At 34.8% G+C, this 22,708-nt stretch overlaps 5 protein-coding genes, 1 long non-coding RNA gene and 1 other non-coding gene across 14 annotated transcripts; 4 read left to right on the forward strand and 3 right to left on the reverse strand.

The window, feature by feature from the left end:
- Positions 1–20: 20 nt before the first annotated feature.
- AT3G60070 (Major facilitator superfamily protein) lies at positions 21–3,435 on the reverse strand. Of its 6 annotated transcripts, none has more exons than NM_001340018.1 (14): positions 2,979–3,435; positions 2,565–2,790; positions 2,412–2,481; positions 2,112–2,308; positions 1,941–2,016; positions 1,780–1,863; positions 1,606–1,685; positions 1,398–1,524; positions 1,252–1,311; positions 1,111–1,161; positions 860–1,018; positions 643–775; positions 333–534; positions 21–245 (listed from the first exon to the last, which is right to left on the reverse strand). In NM_001340018.1, the coding sequence occupies exons 2-13, from the start codon at positions 2,717–2,719 to the stop codon at positions 350–352; spliced, it is 1,377 nt and encodes a 458-aa protein (NP_001326855.1). In that variant the 5' UTR covers positions 2,720–2,790; positions 2,979–3,435; the 3' UTR covers positions 21–245; positions 333–349. The 6 variants fall into 6 exon arrangements, with proteins under 6 accessions (NP_001326855.1, NP_001326854.1, NP_191566.5 ...); NM_001340020.1 differs by having other exon boundaries at positions 2,565–2,779; positions 2,979–3,107; NM_115870.6 differs by having other exon boundaries at positions 21–534; positions 2,565–2,779.
- A 177-nt stretch (positions 3,436–3,612) lies between these two features.
- On the reverse strand, positions 3,613–3,694 carry AT3G60075. Its single transcript has one exon. It is a non-coding gene; the product is annotated as a tRNA-Ser (tRNA).
- A 358-nt stretch (positions 3,695–4,052) lies between these two features.
- Positions 4,053–5,712, forward strand: AT3G60080 (RING/U-box superfamily protein). The gene has a single exon (NM_115871.3). It carries the CDS (start codon positions 4,413–4,415, stop codon positions 5,331–5,333), a length of 921 nt encoding a protein of 306 aa, NP_191567.1. The 5' UTR covers positions 4,053–4,412; the 3' UTR covers positions 5,334–5,712.
- A 1,847-nt stretch (positions 5,713–7,559) lies between these two features.
- On the forward strand, positions 7,560–8,526 carry AT3G60090 (VQ motif-containing protein). The gene has a single exon (NM_115872.2). It carries the CDS (start codon positions 7,636–7,638, stop codon positions 8,107–8,109), a length of 474 nt encoding a protein of 157 aa, NP_191568.1. The 5' UTR covers positions 7,560–7,635; the 3' UTR covers positions 8,110–8,526.
- Positions 8,527–9,507: 981 nt separating this feature from the next.
- Positions 9,508–13,225, forward strand: CSY5 (citrate synthase 5). 3 transcript variants are annotated; one of them, NM_001340022.1, is made up of 19 exons: positions 9,508–9,716; positions 9,800–9,853; positions 9,970–10,011; positions 10,142–10,207; positions 10,298–10,363; positions 10,453–10,566; positions 10,659–10,722; positions 10,859–10,941; positions 11,038–11,090; positions 11,174–11,251; positions 11,366–11,494; positions 11,660–11,702; positions 11,801–11,887; positions 12,020–12,121; positions 12,303–12,410; positions 12,486–12,536; positions 12,621–12,694; positions 12,778–12,829; positions 12,932–13,225. In NM_001340022.1, the coding sequence occupies exons 1-19, from the start codon at positions 9,666–9,668 to the stop codon at positions 13,022–13,024; spliced, it is 1,410 nt and encodes a 469-aa protein (NP_001327513.1). In that variant the 5' UTR covers positions 9,508–9,665; the 3' UTR covers positions 13,025–13,225. The 3 variants fall into 3 exon arrangements, with proteins under 3 accessions (NP_001327513.1, NP_191569.2, NP_001327512.1); NM_115873.3 differs by having other exon boundaries at positions 10,874–10,941; NM_001340023.1 differs by lacking the exon at positions 12,778–12,829.
- Positions 13,226–13,599: 374 nt separating this feature from the next.
- On the reverse strand, positions 13,600–13,882 carry AT3G09355. Its single transcript, NR_141530.1, has one exon. It is a non-coding gene; the product is annotated as an other RNA (long non-coding RNA).
- A 424-nt stretch (positions 13,883–14,306) lies between these two features.
- On the forward strand, positions 14,307–18,229 carry AT3G60110 (DNA-binding bromodomain-containing protein). The gene is made up of 3 exons (NM_115874.6): positions 14,307–15,234; positions 15,330–15,843; positions 16,990–18,229. Exons 1-3 carry the CDS (start codon positions 14,771–14,773, stop codon positions 17,935–17,937), a joined length of 1,926 nt encoding a protein of 641 aa, NP_567092.4. The 5' UTR covers positions 14,307–14,770; the 3' UTR covers positions 17,938–18,229.
- Positions 18,230–22,708: the final 4,479 nt, after the last annotated feature.

Here is a 22,708-nt window from a genome sequence, read left to right on the forward strand (position 1 = left end):
AATTCTAGTACATGTGAATATGTGATTGTGTTCACAATGTGATAATCTGTGTCCTACCAGACAAATATACTTCAGTATGTGTTACATTGTCAAAAATATGAATATTTTGTGTATATTACAAATGGTAAAACCCAAACAATCAAACCCGAGGTCTCACATTTAGATTCAGTTTTTTTTTTTCTGATACAAGTAAGTGATGTCACATTGTGATCTATCCTTATGTACAAAACCGTCGTCTAAAGAATCTGGCAAATTTTGTATATAGTAAAATATTAGTGAACCAGAAATCAAACATATTCAAAAGAAACAATCGAGCATTTAGTGTTTTTAACCTCAGAAGACTATTTTGTCATTCTAGTAACGGCTCACGCAGCAGAGGCTTCGATAATGATCCAGCAGCTTCGAGCTCCATAAAGAACGTTACAGCGACACCAACAAACGAGCACAATGCTGGAACAAGACCTAAACCGTATCTTGTAACTGAAAGGTAAACACTTTGTTGGTTGTTGTTTAGTTGGCCTCTAGGTGAAGTAGCTGTAAACCAAAAACAGTTTCAGCACAAAACCGCTAATCTCACGGTGAAAAATGAATGGTTATAAACTTTATAGGGCCATGTTCCAGTCATCAGATTATTTGACTTACTTTGGTGTGACTGAAGAACATATAGAGCAAGTCCACAAGACATCTTGTCTAAGAAGCTCAACGAGCCGCAAACAAATGCGCAACCACCGACTTCTGCACCAACCAACACACTCTGCATACTGATTGCTGTTACCTGTAGAATTGTATAGCCAATGAATATATAAGCATGGCTTATAACCGACAATGATATCAAACTGAGCGGTAGAGAACATTATACCATCATTAATGCATTCGCGATGCCGATAAAGACAGATATCGCATACATGAAAGAACTTATGTCTCTAGGCAATAGAAGAATTGCTGCACCACAGAATATCCAAATTATACCACCAGCTGTATAATACGCCTTCAAGCGTTTCCCGTTCCATGGAATCTCCTAACATGATTACACACAAAGAATAGTTGTAATTACTTAGCAAAAACAAAGGAAAAAGAGAAGCTGACAACATATGTATGAGAATTTCGAACCTGAAGCAGAACCGATACAACAAAGCTGCAGATATAGATAATTGCAGGAACCTGAAATATATAACATTTAGTCAAGAGTATATTATATAAAGCTAAAATGATCATATGTAAGAGAAAGAAAAAGCTTATTGAAAATATTACCAAAGCTTTAGCGGATTGATCCATTTGCAAATCATCGATAACAAAGAACGCAAGATATGCCTGAGAAGGATGGAATGAAACACTTGGTGTGAGAATTTACCCCAATATGAACATAGACAGAAGCAACAAAGAAAGCAGAAACCGACCTGAGAAACATTCAATACTAATCGAGTGAGGAGGTAAACCATGGCAACTTGATAGTACAGAATTTTCCGGAACCAATAGACCCACGGTATTCTCGCTCGGCTAGTTTCTTTCAAATCTATCCTCAGCCTTTAAACATTAAAATCCATATAACTATACAACTCTAATGTTAAAATCAAGAATGCAGAGAATTGAGCATATACAACATACCTTGGCTCTTTTGTCCCCATAAGAAATATGACCACAAAGCAGCATCCAATTGTGATAGATGAATATGCAATCCAGCGATACTGCAGAATTTCACGAGAAAGCATGCAATCAATATTGAAACACACTTACTTCAATATAAACATACTGGAGAAGAACACACACAAAATATGAAACCTGAGTTTCGGTATCTTCTTTTGAACCAGCCTTAATAACACCGAATACTACTAAAGCAATCGCATATAAGCCAAGATTAGCAACCTGAAAACCAAATCAAGACGTCATTATGTAAAGAAGCATATTCAGGTACTAAACAAAGATCAGTGAAAGAGCTTGACCATAGTAAACGCGTTACGAGAGCTTGTTAAAGCAACTCTGCTTGTTGAGTTCAATGAAATACAATTAACCATAGCCCTGAAGTGTAATTACGTAAAGAGACAGTCACACACACACAGAGCAAAAAACAATGGATATGGCTAAAGATGAAGAAGTAAAAGAGATGAGATTACATATGGGAAACTTGAGTAGCAGCCCATCCAATGTTAAATATAGCTGCAAACATACTGTAGGAGAAGGTTTCAAGTGTTAAAGAGTCGTTATGGAGGATCGAACAAGGCAGACAACCTCCAAAAACGGAGGAAAACGAGATTGCAACCAGTAATGATCCTGCAGCATGCCAAATCTTGAAATGTCCAAACCTATCAATCTGCCATAACAGAAGACCATATTCATCTACCTCAAACTGAATTAGCACCACTAGTAAGAAACAACAAGCTAAAGACTAAATCAGAAACAGAGAAGTAGAGTACCAATTCACCAGTGAAGATAGTAGCAAATGCATCAGCAACTTGGCCAGAGAGCATAACAATGGCTGCATCTCTACAGAAGAAGAAAACTTGATTATGGTTGAATTATTACATATCAAGGGTCAGAATTATATGAAAATTTAGATAAAATTGCACCTAGGGGAGAGACCAATTTGGGTCAAGAATAGGAGGAGGTAAGTGAACCAACAAGAAGCAGTAATGTCATTAAGCATATGCCCTACTCCATAGAAGAAGACAGACCATCTTCCAATGGGTTTTGTGAATGGATCCTCCTCACTTCCTCCGGTCATTTTCTCAACCGCTTCGAAATTTTCCCCGGAATAAAGTGAGGATTTTTAATCAATCTGGACCTGGGAAACCCCTAGCAATAAATTATCAAACTCCTCAATAAGATCTAATTGAGCTAATCAGAAACAAAAGAGATGAAAATTGAGCTATCAAACCCTAAATCAGGAAAAAAATAGGAACTTTCAGACCTAGAAAACAGAGGAAGGGGAAATTTTCAAACCCATGAAGGAGTAAAAATCAAAGGAAGGAGCTTTCACATACCCAGAATCAACTTCAAATGAAAGCCCTTGTGATGAGAGATTGATCTATAAGAAACCTCAAAAGCAACAATTTCTCCCCCAAAGGAGGGAAAAAGAAGGAGTAAAGAAGACAGAGAAAAACTTGTTTCATATTGAGCACTCTCTCCACTAACCCTAACTAATACCTTTCTTCCAACGTCATTATGTGAGTCATTCTATGAACATAAGACCTTTTCTTTTACCTTGAAAAAATAGTATTATAAAATATTGGAAATTGAAGTGATCAGAGAGTGAATGAGAGAGGCAGGATAGTCTGAGAAATCATGCGGTCATGTCGGTTTCATTTTCCAGATTTGGTTATGGCTTTTATGGGTGACTTTTGGAATTTTGTTTGCAAGGGATCAGTTAATGGATAGAATCTTGATAGCAATTTGTCAGAGATTCTTTTAAAAAAGTTGTAATTTTTTTGCAGGCAACTGGAATCTACTACTAAACGCTTGTAACGCCCATACTTTCATTAGATAAGAAAACAAACAATTAAAAGCTCAAATCTTTATGATTGTGATTTTCTCACTTTCCTTATTTTATTGCTTGCTTACACGAGAAGGCACGTTGTTGCAGCATCAACATTTAAAATGCCACTAAAAAAATAAATACGTCGCCTGACAGATTCGAACTCTCGCGGGGAAACCCCATGTACTTAGCAGGAACACGCCTTAACCACTCGGCCAAAGCGACTTTTGATGTTTTTACACGTTATTAGATATTTAAATGTGACTACTTTGCTATACATTTGTTTGTCAACTGCCCTCATATATCAAAGATTAGAATACATCATACGAGATTACAATAAACAAATGTACCGTATATAACTTATATAGTATCGCAGATTCGATGTTTGGCAATTACTTGGTGACTACATCCAACGTTGTTCGTTTGAATATCACGATGATCAATGATAGAAAAAAAGATTACGTTTTAAAATATGGTAATTAAGAGCGACCGCTAGAAAACGAACAATAGAAAATGTTGTATATAATTTGATTACTTGTTGCAGTTGTCAAACGAACAAATCTGTGATTTTTTTGATCTAATAGAGGTATAGCAAAGTAGTTATCATTCACACATATGCATACTTATTATAATCAAACAATATTATCACTAGCAAAGTCCAATTAGTAAGTGCAAAGACTTGTAATAAACTTCAAAGAATAGAGAGACCCACTACCAAACCTTCCGAATAAAGCCAAGTAAAATGGTAGGCCCTTTATAAACCAACTTTAATCCATTTTAACTTTTATATATTAAAAAAGGGCCTTGAAAGGCTTTGAAACCAATCATAAACCCATTATCACTAGTACTCAACCACAACCACTAACTTTTGTTTCTCCTTTCCTTTTTTTCTTCTTTCACATTTTCTCTTTCTTTCTCTCACAACCACCACCACCACTTCTCAATGTCGTCTTCCACCACCACAACAACCACCGTCCACGGCGAGCCTGAACGACGAACTTACTGGTGTCATGAATGCGATATGAGTTTATCCCTCCTCTCCTCCTCCGATTCCGATTCCGATTCCTCTCCTCTGTTATGTCCCCAATGCCGTGTCGATTTCCTCGAACGTATGGATCACGATTCTTCTTCTTCTAATCTCTTTGACGTTACCATCGGTGATTTTGAAGAACAAGACGGAGAAAACGATGATGAAGACGACGAAGAAGATTGGTGTTTCGTTGATCCAGCTGTTAATTCCGATGATAATTTCCTCCTCGATAGTCCTTACCTTCACCGTCTTCTTCGTCATCTCGCTTCCGATAATTCAGGATCGTCTTCTTCTTCCTCGTCTTCATCTTCTTCTTCGTTATTGAAATCTTCAGATATCGATTCGATCCCCACGATTCAGATCTCGTCTTCTTTGCTCTGTTCCACCGATGATTCAGATCCAGATTCCGTTTTACTCTGCGCCGTTTGCAAAGAGGATTTCATCATCGGAGAATCTGCTCGGAGATTACCGTGTAGTCATATATACCACTCCGATTGCATCGTCCCTTGGCTCTCGGATCATAACTCGTGTCCGCTTTGTAGATTTGAGCTCCCTACGACGGCGAAGGTGGGAATCGGTGGCTCAGAGGCTGAGATGAGAATCAGATTATCGGATCTGGCTACGATTGCTGCAGATGGTGATGATGTGGAAGATGATTGGCTTGGAATCAGAAACGCGTTGAGAAGACTGGCTCGTCGTCATGAGCAGATGAGATTGGGAGTGGGAGAGATGGAGAGGAATTTGGCTAGGACTGTTTCAGGTCTTGGAATTGGTATGAGAAGAAGAGAAGAGATTGAAGCAGACAGAAGCAACGTCACAACGACGCCTTTGTAAGAACGATTTCGAAATTCAAATATGAGTTTTTTTTTTGTTTGCTTCAAATTCTCAGCTCTCTGTTTATTTTACCGATCGGCGTTTTAATCGATTATTGATTATAGTTACAATAACGAGAGTTTTTTTTTTTTCTTCATGTTCAATTGTTTTTACTTTTTAGACAAATGTTGATGATCTCTTTGCTTTTGAGTTTTGTCTACTTTCGATACAATAATTGATGAAATAAACGTAAGTGTAATGATTTGTTCTACGTTTTTCATTTCTCGACTTTCTGATACGGTGAGTGGTGACTGTAGTCTGTTGATCTGGTTGACTCTAATAAAAATAAAAGTGAATACAAGGCCCACCAACAAAGACAAAATTGGGCTGAGAATCTTGGGCTATAAGATGATTAAAACTTGATTTTTAACCAATTTTTGTTTTTGGACCTTTTCGCATGTATCTGTCTTTTGATTTTCAGTTTTGATGATTTGATTTTGCTTCTTACAAAAGAATCCCAATTGTTCGACTAATTGTGGTTTTAAACTAGTACTACAAATTAATAATAATAATAGCTCTACTATATAGTTGTCATTAACAAAACTCTTCACCCTTGATGATGTCTTCTAACCAGACCTGCTTGAATCAAAACACCATCACCTAAAAAATAGGATGGTAGGAGCCAGTGGTTTTGGTGAAATCCTTCTACCAATGCACTCTAAAACATCTAATTGTATGAATTATGCAATGATTGAGACACTAGTGATTCTAAGCAATTTTCTGCCCTTTTAGTTTAGGTTTAGGATCAAATGATATTTTGGTTAGCAACAATTAATAGTTACATTAGATAAATAATACGAAAAACATCTCCCTGTTAGACAACAACAAACTGAAAATAAAGGATTTGACGTAAAACAAGTTAGTTTATCATGATGTGAAAAACAAATTGATCGAGTAGAAACTCAAAGCATCCAAAGAAAGTTGGATCAACGGTTGTATAATTCAACACATGGTAGTTAGTATAGGGAGATTTGTTTCACTAGTTTTAAGGAGAGTAAGTCAACAATCCCGCGTATCAACATTAAATAATGACCAAAACAATACGATTTGTTCTTACAAAAATATCATACAGCTATTGTTAACTACAAATGTCAAATTCTTGAAATTTTATATAACCGAAACACGCTAATGTCAAACTATGATCTATTTAAATTAAATAGATAACTTTGACCTTTAAATCAGTTGATGCAACATTCAAGTAGTGAACAAAAAAAAATCGATTGATGTAACTAATTATACTTATTTTACTAGTTTGGATAAACGAAATTGTCTGACCTAGTGACCTCTCCATATGATTAGTGGCCGCTTTTTTTTTGGATAATTAATTAATCTTTTTTTTTGGGTCAAACAATTTTGGATTTTTGATCCAAGGAATCAAAACATCAAAACAAAAAGCTTTGCACGTGTACAGATGAGTCACATATCACGTCCGACGAGTATCTGTCGTGTTTATTAAGTTATTAGTATAGGGCACACGGAATTTGTTTTTCTTTTTGTCGGTTTATCTAATCTCTTAATTCCGAAACAAATGTAATTTTTTTACTATTAACGATGTTTACCATAGACAATAAATAATTACATTTCACATATGCTCCGTGAAAATTACTAAGACGAATTTCACATATGTAGTGAAAGATTGTTTTAAAATATATGTACAACTCCAAGAAACCCTATCTCCATAAGCCATGTAACAAATTATTATTATTATTATTTTGGTAAAGGACATTTTAACAAATTCGTAAATAAAACAAAGTCAAATTCACCTCCAAAGGTTAAGTCGACGACCTATATTATATAGTCAACCACATATATTAAATAAAACATCGCTCACGCCATCTACTCATATGTATGTTTTTACTTAATTATATAGCTAATTGATTATATGATATATCATCAGTTGGAAAATTAAAAACCATTTTATTCCGATAGCGTAAAAGAAACAGATCATTCTTTTTGTTTAAATTACAATTTATTTAACTCAAGTTGTTGAAAAGTGTGTAATGGAAGGCAGGTCCATAGCTATTTCGTCTTATATTTTTAACTATTTTCATTTTGTTTGTCTTTAAGAAATAGTATTTTATTAATGTTTTTTTACAAACCAACAATAAAACTGTATATTCACATTTTGTTTTTTTTGTGTATATATATAGAGACATATAATCCACAACATATGCATATCATTTCCCAAAACAATACAAGAAACCTGAAATCCAAAAAAGAAAAACCCAAAATCTTCGCTTCTTCATCTTCTTTTTACGTTTATATGGTGAGAAATTCTATGAAGGCTGAGTACGATATAGATCATCTTCCTCATCAAACCTTTTATGGTGATTATTCAAAAACTTTGGTTCCCATGAACAAGAACTCCCAAATAATAACCAAGATCAAGCCTAAGATCCGTATCATCCATATATTTGCTCCCGAGATCATCAACACCGATGTCAAGAACTTCCGCACACTCGTCCAAAGTCTAACCGGGAAACCGGAGATCACCAAAACCGGTTCTAAGAAAAAGATAACCAACACAAATTTTCCTGCGCCACCGGGTTTGCCTCAAGATTCCGGCCAAGAACATACGGCTGAACTGGACAACAGAATAATAGGGAGCCACGTGGTGAAGGAAGAATGGGGATCAAGTTCAAACACAAATACTTACTTTGATTTTGACGGTTTGATCGATCTTGATGAAGACGACAACATATTCTCAAGTCGATGGTTTGATCTTCAACAACAATAATTAGTTTGGTCACACCTTACCCTAATATGTAGGGTTTCTACTAATCGTAAGTCCTGTTGGTTTTGATGATGATTTGATCATTTATTCGATATGGAGCATAACAAGACATGGGTCAAGACAAGACCAAGGTTGAGACGATGATCATCTATATAGGTAGGAACATACATAACTTGTATATATGTACAAATGTTTGGATTTTTTGGGCTTGGGTGCCCTTTGATTTAATTTGTTAGACTGACTTAATTTACCAAGAAAGAGTGTAGTGATGAGTTTGTAGACTGATTTTGCCAAGAAAAAGTAAGTTTGTGTTTTGATCTCCGATCATGTGAAAACTCTACTTAAAAATGGTGTAACGTTGTACTCACGCGTGCGTGTGCAAGTTTTATATATAGAAAAGCGAGAATGATATTGTGATTGAATTTTTTAGATTGTTCATTTTTTTTCGTCAAATTATTTTGTTTGTTAATTCATATATAAGTCATGTTACTTACAACAAATTGTTTGATAAAACAAAAATGAATTCCATTAAACTGAATTAACGAAATACTATAATGATAAATGATTCTTACATGACTCTAAAAGAGTTTCGATTTGAATATATAAATGAATAAAGTTCTGTTTTATTGGCGATGTTCTTGATATATACCTTCAAAACTTTATGGCTAAATTACATTTTAACTTCTCAAAACGTTAGATTATGAAAGGTGGACTCACATTTCATAAACATTAAAATGATATGGTAATATGATTATAATGAGTTGTAATGGATATATGTCATATTTTTCCAATCTCATTCATTGAAATATCAGTTTATTTTTTGGATGACATAACGATCAATAGTGTCATATAATATGATATCCAATGTTTTAATATTAACTAGCTATAGCTATATCCATCATTGTTAATAGTTGTGTTACATCATTAAATAGTATTTCAAAAGAATATAAAAATTTCTGATAACTAATGGAGAATGAAGAATATCAAACCGCCCATTCGACCAAGAAATTATAATAACGAAGTTTATAACTTTTTTTTTCAATTGTGAAATGTCATTTTTACTTTATTTATTTCCAACAAAATAAAATTATGTTTTATCTAAACCCTTGGACTTTACCAAGAAGCTACTTTTTTATTTAGCAACAGCAAAAGCTACATACCATTTGTTCTTTATTTATTAATGACCGTTTTTTTAGGCATTAGAATCGTTACGGCTGCTTCGAATCTTGCGTCTCACGGACCGACGGAACTAACCAATCTCAACCGAACCCGAACATAACCTGTTCGTTTGGTTTTCTAAATGGTAATCAATTGGTTCATTATACCGGTTTGGTAAGAAGAATCCGTGTGTTTGGTTTACATATGTTGTAATTTGACGCTTGTTCATCACGTTGCAGATATATCTCAACATCTCTCAATTTTTCTCTCTACGTTGAAGAAACTTTCGAATTTCCCGTTAGTTCTTCTCCACGCTTTCTCTTTCCCTTTATCTCTTATCTGGTTAAGCCAATCTTGATTGTTTGGATTCGTAACCGATCAGTGTTGTGAGGTTTGAAAGAATGGTGTTTTTTCGCAGCGTATCAGCCATTTCAAGACTACGGTCTCGAGCAGTGAGTAGATTTAGCTTTCATCCTTTTTGTGTTTTGTTTGATGTGATACAATTTGATGATCAGATCTAATATAAGAAGCACAGGTGCAACAATCCTCACTTAGTAACTCCGTCAGATGGCTCCACTCTTCTGAATTGGTACTTTCTTAGGTTTTCATGTTCTCGTGATCATGCGGTTCAGTTTGAGAACCAAAAATTTGGAATTTTACCTTCTAGGTTTTGTGTTGATGTTGCTTAAAATGATGGTAATGCAGGACTTGAAGTCGCAGATGCAAGAGATCATTCCAGAACAACAGGTTTAGTTTCTACTTCGTTGTGATTGAGATTGTTTCTAATTTTAGGGCAGATTTCATGTAGAGATCAAGCTCTTCTCTCTGTTTTAGTTGATGTCATTTCTCATACACAAACACAACTTTCAACTTTCAGGACCGTTTGAAGAAACTGAAATCAGAACAAGGAAAGGTTCCAGTGGGGAACATCACCGTTGATATGGTACGGATTCTAATGATATTTGTGATTACACAAAGGCTTTATCTTTTAAACATACTCGTATATATAGTTTTACATGTGGTATTTGTGAAGGTACTTGGTGGAATGAGAGGGATGACTGGATTACTCTGGGAAACCTCATTGCTTGATGCAGATGAGGTATGGTTATAATTTTGATCACATAGATAATTTTCAGGTCAGATCTTGAATTAGAATTATATAACATATGATATTATCTTTTGTATCAGGGAATACGGTTTAGAGGCATGTCGATTCCTGAATGTCAGAAAATATTACCTTCAGCTGAGTCTGGAGAAGAGCCCTTGCCTGAGAGTCTTCTGTGGCTTCTATTAACTGGAAAGGTGTGATAATCTTAAAACATTTTATACATACAATAAGTTTCAACTTTATATATGAATGATCTAAAGTATAGTTTTCCCTCCTTTCGGTATAGGTGCCAACTAAAGAGCAAGCTAATGCTTTGTCAACAGAGTTGGCTCATCGTGCGGCTGTGCCAGGTTTGTAGTTCACCTCTAGGCTCTGTTTGTTTATGACCTCAGTTTCATGACTCATCAAAACTTAGCAAAATACAAGCTGATGATAATTATAAACTGGATATTATGATGTTGCAAATATAACAACTCTCCATTGCAGATTATATATACAAAGCTATAGATGCTTTGCCTTCAACAGCTCATCCAATGACTCAATTTGCTAGTGGTGTTATGGCCCTTCAGGTGGATTGCTCTGTTATGTACTATTTTTTTTTTCTATGCATTCTCTTAGAATTTGTTTATTTTCAGGAGCATCTTATCTTGTTGATTGTTATTCAGGTTCAAAGTGAGTTTCAAAAGGCGTATGAGCAGGGTGATATTTCTAAGTCAAAGTATAAACTTTCAATAGTTCTATACTTTGTTTCTTGATTGGCTTATAGTAGTAGGCATCATAGAAACTGAGGTTTCTTGTCAGGTACTGGGAACCAACCTTCGAAGATGCCCTAAACTTGATTGCTCGTGTTCCTGTTGTAGCTTCATACGTTTATCGGAGGTTAAATTTTAGGATCTTTTCCAATGCTTTTAGCTTCCTGGACTAGTTAATTTTCTTAGATTTTCCTTTCTTCAGAGTGTTATTTTTCAATGTCCATTCTAATTCACATTGCAGGATGTACAAGGATGGTAGCATCATTCCATTAGATGATTCTTTGGATTATGGTGCAAATTTTTCACACATGCTGGGATTTGATAGTCCTCAGATGAAAGAGCTCATGAGGCTTTATGTCACTATCCACAGGTTAGTCCTGGTTCTCTTCGTTTCAACATGTCTCATTAATTAGAATACATAAGCTAAAGTTTTCTTGTATATAATGATGATCTTCCTTTATTTTACCAACTCTTACCAAATTTCTATAGCATGATCAAGGTTTTTTTTTCCCTTGTCTACTGGTTTCTGTTTTAGTGATCATGAAGGTGGAAATGTTAGTGCTCACGCTGGTCACCTGGTATGTATTTGCCACATGATCTTGATGCATGATAATGTTTTGAACTTATAGACATTTCTGATGGTTCTGTTTTTGGCTAATGATGTTTCTTCACTTAGGTTGGGAGTGCACTTTCAGATCCATATCTTTCATTTGCTGCTGCATTGAATGGTTTAGCTGGGCCACTCCATGGTTTGGCTAATCAGGTATTTATATCCTTAATGAGTCTTATATTGTTCGAATCTACAAGTGTATATAACTTGAACTCTAAGATTGACTCTTAATTATAAGCTTAAACTTGGAATCTTACTCTGTTTTTTTTCGTTGTCTTGTTGTAGGAAGTTTTGCTGTGGATCAAATTAGTTGTTGAGGAATGTGGAGAAAGTATATCAAAGGAACAGCTAAAAGATTATGTCTGGAAAACGTTAAACAGTGGCAAGGTTGACAAAATTATGCTCTGCTTTGCCTTTTGAAACTATCCATATGTATTGCATGCTAATCATGACAGGCCATAACTTGAATTATTGTATAAATAATGAATAAAAGCTTCGGATTATGTTTTGATTATGGGGTTTGCCTGTGAATGTTGTCAGGAAACTTAAATAAACATTTGTCTTGCAGGTTGTTCCAGGATATGGCCATGGTGTTTTGCGTAAAACGGATCCAAGATATATATGCCAAAGAGAGTTTGCCTTGAAGCATCTACCTGATGATCCTCTTTTTCAGCTGGTAACTTTTTTTCCCCCTCAAATCTTTGGTCATGCTTTAAAATTTTACTGGCTCACAAATTATGCAAGTCTATAGGTCTCAAAACTTTATGAAGTGGTGCCTCCTATTCTAACCGAGCTGGGAAAGGTACTACTTATACTCATTCATTTCATGTGCTACCAGATTTTCTGATTTTCTCTGGTTTTATGAATCTTGAAATTGCTGTATCAGGTCAAGAACCCGTGGCCTAACGTTGATGCTCATAGCGGAGTGCTTCTGAACTACTATGGTCTAACCGAAGCAAGGTAGGAACTACTTGTGTATCGAGGCTTTGACCTTGTTTTGCTGAATCTTGGTTATTATAGAGTGACATTCCTTTCAAATATAGATACTACACGGTGCTTTTTGGCGTCTCAAGAAGTCTTGGAATCTGCTCGCAGGTACATACATACATTCATGCCATCGACAATTCGATTTTAGTACGTATCGCCATATCCTTCACAATAAAGTCAGACTAATCTTTTATTCCTTTTCTGTTTCAGCTGATATGGGACAGGGCACTTGGACTGCCACTTGAGAGACCAAAGAGTGTAAACATGGACTGGCTCGATAACTTCACGCGCTTGAACCGCTAAGTTAATCCCTGACTGATGTTGGTCAAGGTTCTCTCTTTTATCACTTCAGCCTTCTCTTCCATTTGATTGGGTAGCTTTTAGAGATAAAAAAAAAACGATTTTTCGTCGAAATTTTGTTCTACAGAGTTTTCATTTTGGTTCTTCTGCAAAAACAATAAAGTCAAACAAGTAAAGAAACAGTCTTTCTCAGATTGAGACACCATATTATTGTTCCTCAACTTTGATAGACAAATGATGACCATTGATATGTATTGATTAGTCTTTGGTGAATTATCGCATAATAAACAATACTCATGCAACCAGTCCCGCTCAAACAGAGTGTTTGAAGTGAACAGAAGCAGAGTCAAGAAATTCAAAGCCTCGGGATCAAACAGAAGCTTCCTCCTATCTTAAGAAGCTCCCTACGAAGCTTTATGATGATTCTACAAAACACATTTGCTATCTTCAGTGAACAGTAAGATGCAACGTGTTCTCTTCTAAACCTTCAGATATTTGGCTAAGTATAAGACTCTTCGTAATCACAAAAAGCCAGAAATGCGAAATTGATTTTGAGTCTTCTTCCTCACAAGTTTTCTCTAACTTTCAGAGGAGTCGCTGGATCCTGTTACCGAGAATTATTAGAAACCGAGAGCAGAGGTTTCTAGCTAGGACAGGAAATATATTATTAGAACATATCCTAGTCTTCCTTGTCATGGCCAGTCCAGTGGTGCAAGAGAAACATACAATTCCAACTCAAGTATGTGATGGACTTGACTTGCTTAAGCCGTACGGCATCCTCGGAAAACCAAAACCATGTCGGAAAAAGGAACTTGACTTCCTTGAGGCTTACGGTTTCCTGGGCTCGAACCCAACTACCCAAGTCAAGTGACAGAGAGTCTTGACATAGATTAGGCACCTCCTTACTAAAGCCAGACAACTATACAAGATTATTGGTTCAAATATTAGTCAATCCTTTCGCGTTTTCTGGCTTGACCCGTCTCGTCATGCAAGGGTTGGTCACGAGTTTCTTATTCTTCTAAAGTTTACCAAAATTAATCCCCTTTCTTTATCTTTGCGTGTGAGTGTGAATTAAAGTATTGATTTATTTAATGATGGGTTTAACTTAAAAAGTTTAAAATTGTGTCATCAAAACCCATCAAGACGTGTCTTGTAACTCTGTATCACACAAACATTCGTGTGTACTAATAAATGCAAATATTTTAGTCACACCTTTTCGTAATTATTTATTTATCATTTAAATAAGTGACAAATCTGGGTCCAATCTCCATTAGAGGCCCATTTACAACGAATTAAAGCCCATGTCTTTTTGAAGTGGATAAATTCCATGCCCAAGTTACTCACATTAACCAACATCGATATAAAAGGAACATTCTATTTCTAGTAACCCATGAGGGTCATTCCTGTAAATAGATCTGCCTTCCTTCCTCCTCTCCGTAGACGGTTGTTGCACACAAAGCGAGGTTGGTTTGACCCGAACCTACCCGACCCGTTACTATATATATAAACACAAAATGGGTAAAGCAAAGGTGAAAATCTTATACGTAGGTCTATATCATTTCCATATGAAGTGGAGATATATATATATAGCTAACGAGACCCTAAATATTTTTTTCTTTCTTATAACATATAGTTTCATTTCATATATTTAAAGGCTTCATAATACGAAACAAGGTGATAAGAAAAAAAAAAAGAAAAAAAAAAAGCAAATTAAAAATTAAATCCCTAAAAACAAACGAGCGTATTGTTATGAAGGAGGACGAAGAAGAAGAAGCAGTGATATCGAACGGCATGAACGACGACGACGATACTAACAATATTAACAACAGTTCCACTGAATTTGATAACAATCGTATCGGAGACGGAGACGATAACAGTAATCTGAATCAGATCAAACAAGTATGGGGAACGTGGGAGGAGTTGGTGTTAACATGCGCCGTTAAACGTCATGCTTTTTCCGATTGGGACTCCGTCGCTAAGGAGGTTCAGGCTCGTTCCCGGAGTTCTCTCATCGTTTCCGCCGTCAATTGCAGGCTTAAGTATCAAGATCTCAAACGTAGGTTCCAAGATTCCGTCGACGTCGGAGACGAAAATACCGAAGCGGCGGCGAACGAGGAGGATGAAGTCGGTGAAATCTCTTGGCTCGAGCAGTTACGGAGTCTTCATATGGCGGAGCTCCGCCGTGAGGTTCAACGATGTGACGACTCGATACTGTACGGAGAAGTCTCTATTTCTCCGCCGCTGGATCTGAGTTTTTCATTTTTATTTTAGTTCATTTTTGAATATTTTTTTTGGTGTTTTTGATTAGGTCGCTTCAGTTAAAAGTTAAGAAACTAGAGGAGGAGAAAGACGGAGATGATGGGGACAATAAACCAGATCTGAAAAACGACGAAACTAAACCGGTGAGAGTTAACCGGGAAACGACGGAGTCTGACCGGGATGATAATAGGTCGATGAACGAGTCCAACTCAACTGCCTCCGTCGATAAAATCGCCGATCACGACCGATTAGACGGAGATAAAATGGTTAAGGCTAACGAGAATTCGAGAAATCCAGATCCCGATCCGGTTAATAAGGCGGAGACGCCGGAGGAGGAAGAAAGAACGGTTAGTAAAAGATCGGAAATGAGTAACTCAGGCGAGTTGGATGAATCGGGAACGTCCAATTGTCTTGGAAAGAGGAAAGGACAGAAATACAGAAGCGGCGGAGGCGGCGGTGGTGTCAAATCGGCCGGCGATAAATCACAGCCGTTGATAGATATCATTAAGCTTATTCGGTCTCATCCCCGTGGTTCCGTGTTCGAATCCCGGCTTAGGAGCCAGGTAAGCAAATTGCCTTATTTTCTTTCGACTTTCTTTTTAAAAGTAAAATTTTCTAATCAACAATTAATTACACAATTATATCTTGTTTTCCAACGATTTTTTTTGTCGTCGTTTTCCAACGTTACGATCATTTGCAACATGCGTCAAAACTATAAAATCTTTTTGATAAACTTTTACAACAATTATTCTAAAATATCTCGCGTTCAATGTTATTAATATGTTGCATTCCATTACTATAATATTGTTTTCTTAATAAGACTTAATCAAGTATTTAGATTGATAGTTTATAGTTAGCCATATATATTCAGGTCTATATATAGCCAACCTAATGTTTTTTGTTTTTTAAACTCCAATTCTCCGACTCAAATAGTAGTGTTACTTTCAGAACTTTATTAACTATCTCGCCAAATAAATGCAAAACTTATTTTGTTTACGAATGATTTGGCTTTGCAACTTAATTTTAAACTCTCATTATATCTTTATGTTTTAATGGTAGATTTTGTTGTTTCCATTCTCTTCTTTCCCTTGAAAGAATTTCCAAGGAAGACCAATAAAATTATGAGAAATTATCCACACATTGTCCAATTTGGTCGGGACCACTCCTTATTTTATAGTGTTAAAACTCTTTTCTCTCTTCTTTTTTTCGATCAACACCTTTTCCATTTTCCGAATTACGCTTTATTGTTTCTTATTGTTATTAGTATGAAACGTATATAACTTTTCATATGGTAGCAAATATCTTTACGATATATATACTATATAGTATTGAATATCGATGTTTCCTTGTGTGTTTGCTCTGTAAATTTCACTTCCATATCCGATTATGATTTTCGTACAGTTGGTAATTTTCTTATGGAATCCCATTTTGTTTATAACGTTTTTCTTGTTACCAACACACAAGGTTTTTCGTTGAAGAAATTTGTTTTTTTCGACTCATTTACCATTTTGATCACCCAACACTGGACACCTGGCAGCTTCCGGTTGAATCGTGGTTTTGTCGTGTCTTTCAAGATATGGTCAACTTATTGACTTTTCAGCCGCCTTTAAGCGAGACAAGTTTTTGGGCTTTAGTTGGGCTTCTAGAAATCCATTACTTATGACGTTTTTATGGTGGTCTCATACTTTCTCATCTCTGTCATCTCGCAGGACACTAAGGATTACAAGAGGTTGATAAGGCAGCATTTGGACATGAAGACAATAGAGAAGAAGATGGAGAAAGGATCTTATGTTTCTTCAAGCCTCTCTTTTTACAGAGACCTCAAGCTTCTCTTCACAAACGCCATTGTCTTCTTTCCTACATCTTCCTCTGAATCCATAGCTGCTCAAGAGCTAAGAACACTCGTCTCAAACGAGATGAAGAAACGAACGGGAAAATTGGGTCACTGTGTCATCAAATCAGAGGCTGAATCTTCGGTTTCTAGACAGAAATCCTCTGTTCTTTCTCTTGTTCCCTGTAAAAAGAAGAGCTCTGCTTTGAAAAAGACGTCTCCTTCTTCAAGCTCTAGACAAAAAGATGAGAAGAAATCTCAGGAAGTTTCGGAGGAGAAGATTGTGACTACTACTGCTACTACTAGTGCAAGAAGCTCGAGGAGAACGAGCAAAGAGATTGCTGTTGTTGCTAAAGATACTAAAACGGGAAGAGCCAAGAATAATATTAAGAAACAAACGGATACGAAAACAGAATCATCTGACGATGATGATGATGAGAAGGAAGAGAATTCTAAAACAGAGAAGAAGACAGTAGCGGATAAGAAGAAGAGCGTGGCTGATTTCTTGAAGAGGATAAAGAAGAACTCTCCACAGAAAGGAAAAGAAACAACGAGTAAAAATCAGAAGAAGAATGATGGAAACGTTAAGAAAGAGAACGATCATCAGAAGAAGAGTGATGGAAACGTTAAGAAAGAGAACAGTAAAGTGAAACCGAGGGAATTGAGGAGTAGTACGGGTAAAAAGAAGGTTGAGGTAGAGAATAATAATAGTAAGAGCTCATCGAAACGAAAACAAACGAAAGAAACAGCAGAGGTGGCTACTGGAAAACGAGGTAGGGAATCGGGAAAAGACGATAAACAGCCAAGGAAAAGAAGCAGAAGATGAAACTGAACTAGCCTGTGGTTAAGCATTTGTACATTTGATGTGCCAGAAGTATTCATCATTCCTCTTAACATCACTGTTTCGGAGGGAATCATAGGTCTTGTTAGGTATTTATTCTCATAGTTACCAGTTTAGTTTTTTTTTTTGTTTAAACTGTGTTTTCCTTGTTAGAGGGTATAACTATAGTGGTTATAAACTGTGTCTTCATTTATTTGTCTAGTTTGATCGATTCATGTTCACAAAACCTGAAACCCGGTTTTTACTTTGGCAATAAAATCAAATCTCAAAGAACATCAATATATACAGAGCACTTAAGGCCCATAAAGCCAATATTTATCATTGTTGTTTTGCCCTTTTTCCAATATGTCCCCTAATAATATTGGGCCAGAGCTCATCTTTTGCCAGAGAAAATCTACAAAAAAAATGCAAATGCTCTACTTTTTTTTTTCACCAAAAAGACTCCCATTTTTTATGTTTTAAAAAAAATAGTTATTATCAGTTTTTAAAAAACTGGGATGGGGTTTCTAACTTTTCTTGGATGATTTATTTTAGTTTATGATTTGGTTAAGAAAATTTAGAGCTCTTTTCTCTATTATATTTGTTTTGACGATGTAATGATCTCTTATTCTCGTTATCCACTTATCCTAATCCTGGTATTCGAAGAATTATATACATCAGAATTGATAGTATCAACATTCTGATGCAACATTACATTTGTATAACACTTGTGCTTTTAGGAAGATATTAATTTGTGATATGAGAAGTTTGTTTGTTTTGTTTTGAAATATCCTAAGATAGAAACAATAACAAATTGAAAATTGTTCCTTAAGTTAAGTGTATATGGCTATTCGCTACTCGCTAGTAGCTATCTCGTACCTACCTATCTCTTCGACTATGTTATACAAAGTCGAGTTTTTTCAATCTAGTTAGATCCATGACTTTATATGTTATAATTTATAATTTAATCATATCAATGAGTTAGAGATATACTCGATAAAGCAAATGACTGGTTTAAGGCTTGAGCTTAAAAACGGTATAATCACCTCTTCGACTTTGTATAGTTTTTTCAATCTAGTTAGATCCATGACTTTATATGTTATAACTTATAATTCAATCATATCTATGAGTTAGAGATATAGTTAATGAAGCAAATGACTGGTTTAAGGCTTGAGCTTAAAAACGGTTTAATCACCATTGTGTTGCATGCATACCCGATTTCATTACTTATGTGTGTAACGTTTGTTTTTCAATCCTTATAAACAGCCAGAGAATCATAAGTTAATTATCAAAGCCCAATACTAATTTGTTTAGAGAATGACTAAAAAGTCTAAAATACCCTCTACCATAAAAAAGAAATTAATAATAAAAGTAGAAAATTCCACATGCCAAGTTAGAAACCACTACTACTATTGGCCACTGGAAAATTCAAAAGATTGTAATTTGGGGTTTCTTGTAATTTGAATGTTAAATAAATGTTTAAATATGTATGACCGCCAAGTTATTTTTTTATTAAGTAAAGTCCAAAAGTTTTGGGAAATTCTGTGAAATATCCCATTTTATTAGGCATCTCACGAAATAATGCACATTTGCGGGATTTTTTTGGAAGAAGACAATTTGTGATGGTGTGGCCGTGTGGGCAGTGTTCAAAGTTGCTCCACGGACTAAGCATCACTTTCCTTGAATGTTTCGATGTTTTCTATTCAACACAGTAACACACAATAGTACTTAATCCATTTTATGTTTTCCCATTCAAGATGGTGTGCTATATTATGCACCTCTGTTAATTAAACACAAATTAATGCATTCGTTTTGTAATATATTGAATCAAAATTCAAAAATTAACAATCTACTCACCAGAAGGGGAAAGTTGAAATGATTAGTGTGACATTTATATCTTCATATTATGAAATAGATACATTGTCTGACAAATTTTTATAAATGACCTAATAAATGCTCATATATATCACTTTTTTTTTGTTATTTGTTGTGTACTCGTTAATTAGTTATATTAAATAACATTTGATTAATCAAAAATGGCATGCTCATATTTTGTTTAATTTGTAAAATACAAACAGTCTTTCAAATTATTCTTGCTAATGAAGGGCCTTCACTAGAAATTTCAGTCGTTATTAATTTCCTCGTAGTTTCCTTTAATTTTATTATAGCCAGTCAATTTTATAATATAACTCGATGTACATATAATATAACCCTGTGCATGCATGCGTACGCAATGAACAACAATCAAAATGAGTTATTTGTTTCCTTTTTATTAATTGGTATATGTAGCTTGTTTTATACGACCGTTGATTTAACCTAATAAAATGCATGAGAGTATAAGAATAACAAATGAATTATTTGTTTTTTTCCTAAATTAAGATATATTTATACATATGTATAGATACATAATATATAGCTTTTCAACGAGGCTGTTTTAAAATGTAGCGTTGATTTTTTTCAGAAATTTTGCGGGCCCTTTATTTTTGCCGAAATAATCACATGGCCTTAGTTCTAACAAAATAAACGAAAACTACATGCCTTTTTCTGTTGGTTGATTAAGGAACGTGTCTAATAATCATCAACGTACGTCCTAAACTCTTAATGATACTTACAGTTTTGATATAAATTACTTGTAAACTAGTCTTTTTATCTGAGTTTTTTTTTGGAGATGAATAAGTAAATAACTAATGTAGGAGTTATTTACTTAGCACACCGTTAGAGGCAGAAACAAAGGCTTTATTAGCAGCACTTCAGCAAATTTGGATCCGAGGCTATACACATGTCATCATGGAAAGAGATTGCCAAACTTTGATACAACTTGTTACTAATTCTGCTTCACATTGCTCTTTAGCGAATTTACTCACAGATATTCAGTTTTGGGCTGGAAAATTCAGAAGCATTCAAATTAAATTCGTCAAGAGGGAGGGTAACATGATCGCACACGATCTGGCGAAATTTAGTTGTAATTCATCTTGTTTTTATTCAGATTCTGGACTTTTACCTAGTTGGCTTCAAAAACATCATTGTAACAACACTATTTAATTAATGAAATTGTTTTGACGTAAAAAAAAAAAAAACTAATGTAGGAGTTATTAATATCAAAAAAATATCTTAGGAGTTCATATATAGTTGTATACTTGTATTCATTATTTTTAAACATGTACGGACAAATTTGAAACGGAAGAGTGCATACTTTTCCACCTTTGTGCATTTGGACTTTAAGGATAGTATGACACGTGGTGAAAGTCCTCGTTACGATTTACTAGAGACCTCCAGACTCCAGAGTTGGTGAAATGACTAATGATATGTATTTTATTTTTGCTAAGGGGTTATACATTAATCATAATCATATCAATGAGTCAGTATATTGACTGAAAAGGTCAAAGTCTTTGCTATCTTTTTGACAAACTAATTTAGAGACTCAGGTTAAGATATAAAATAAATTTCTTAACATGCATGTAGTCGTTTTTTTATAAAGATGATCGCATGTTCACATGCAGACAACTGATACAGCTAGAACTCGTTCTTTAATTTCTACATAGACAGATCGCGTAACTTGTCTTTAACCAAATGACGGATAAATAGCGTTTCAGCACTATTGCATATTCTTTTGTTCCCCAAATATTGATGTTTAGGAGTTTTTATACAAAAACTATGATTACTAATTTTAAATACAATATTATTTTCTTTCACCAGAAAATATACTATTTAATTATGGAGTAATAATAATTCATAAATTCAAATATTTTCAATTTATTTTTTGAAGATTGAAAATTATTAACATTAATTAATTAAAAATGTATAAAAAGTCAATTTTTGTGGAACATGAAAAAAACTCAAAAAATTAATTTTTTAGGAATAGAATGAATAATTTTAAGAACATAGGGAGCATATGGGCAAGAGATTGTAGATCACATATACGTCCTAATTTTCTCTACTTATTTAATTCTAAAAAAGATAATGGTTTCGTAAAAAAGATGAGGATTAATAAGCTACAGCAACTCCCCAATTCAGAATGGGTGTTAACACTTTCATCAAGTTCATTATTTGTAACCATCTCAATCCAGTATTTGGGACTAAATTATTTCTCTCCTTAAACTATTCATTGTTCATTATCTTTTTTAGTAAATATAAAATTTATTCAAAAAAAACTTATTTACATTATATGTATATTTTGTAAGGTGCTGAAAGTTGAAATTATGCTTGAATTGGAAAAACAGTAGATATTGAATCAAAAAAATATTAGAAAATCTTTATCTAGTTATCTTAATGGATGCAATGAGCTGTTTTATATTAATCATAATTATAAACGATGGGAAATTGGCCTTCTGGTTATCGCTAATTATATTGTCCATTGGACTAATATGAAAATGGCGGACCAAAAAAAAAAATTACTCAAAAGAAAAGATCACTCTAGCAAAGGGATCTCGCCGGCACTGTATTAAATAATTGATAATTCTCTGTGTTGATTTTAGTAGAAGTCAACATAGGAGTAATCTATTTGGTTCAACATCACACAGCGCAAGACCACATAGCGAATCTATTTGGTTCAACATCACACAGCGCAAGACCACACAACGACTTACTATTATTAAATTCATCTCATGTTTTTTACATTAAATTCATTTCATGCTTTGACCAAAAAAGAGAGGAAGAAATAAACGTTCGGGATACGTAGATGTAACGAGTTGGACTAAATGATGTATGAATTTTCCACGTCCCTTTGCCTATATATACCTTCACATATCTCATCACTTCTTTCACAACTCAACCATCT

This window comes from Arabidopsis thaliana, chromosome 3, assembly GCF_000001735.4.
Source record: "Arabidopsis thaliana chromosome 3, partial sequence".
In the NCBI taxonomy this organism is placed as follows: Eukaryota; Viridiplantae; Streptophyta; class Magnoliopsida; order Brassicales; family Brassicaceae; genus Arabidopsis; species Arabidopsis thaliana.

Excerpts from the sequence above, each read along its gene's own strand:
- AT3G60070 (NM_115870.6), bottom strand. The coding sequence starts at position 2,719 with ATGACCGGAGGAAGTGAGGAGGATCCATTCACAAAACCCATTGGAAGA. Across the intron at positions 1,864-1,940 it reads CTCGTAACGCGTTTACTATG|GTTGCTAATCTTGGCTTATA; the intron begins GTCAAGCTCTTT and ends TTTGGTTTTCAG. Across the intron at positions 1,162-1,251 it reads ATCAATCCGCTAAAGCTTTG|GTTCCTGCAATTATCTATAT; the intron begins GTAATATTTTCA and ends TATATATTTCAG.
- AT3G60080 (NM_115871.3), top strand. The coding sequence starts at position 4,413 with ATGTCGTCTTCCACCACCACAACAACCACCGTCCACGGCGAGCCTGAA.
- AT3G60090 (NM_115872.2), top strand. The coding sequence starts at position 7,636 with ATGGTGAGAAATTCTATGAAGGCTGAGTACGATATAGATCATCTTCCT.
- CSY5 (NM_001340022.1), top strand. The coding sequence starts at position 9,666 with ATGGTGTTTTTTCGCAGCGTATCAGCCATTTCAAGACTACGGTCTCGA. Across the intron at positions 10,942-11,037 it reads GTGGTGTTATGGCCCTTCAG|GTTCAAAGTGAGTTTCAAAA; the intron begins GTGGATTGCTCT and ends ATTGTTATTCAG. Across the intron at positions 12,695-12,777 it reads TATGGTCTAACCGAAGCAAG|ATACTACACGGTGCTTTTTG; the intron begins GTAGGAACTACT and ends TTTCAAATATAG.
- AT3G60110 (NM_115874.6), top strand. The coding sequence starts at position 14,771 with ATGAAGGAGGACGAAGAAGAAGAAGCAGTGATATCGAACGGCATGAAC. Across the intron at positions 15,235-15,329 it reads CGATGTGACGACTCGATACT|GTCGCTTCAGTTAAAAGTTA; the intron begins GTACGGAGAAGT and ends GTTTTTGATTAG. Across the intron at positions 15,844-16,989 it reads AATCCCGGCTTAGGAGCCAG|GACACTAAGGATTACAAGAG; the intron begins GTAAGCAAATTG and ends GTCATCTCGCAG.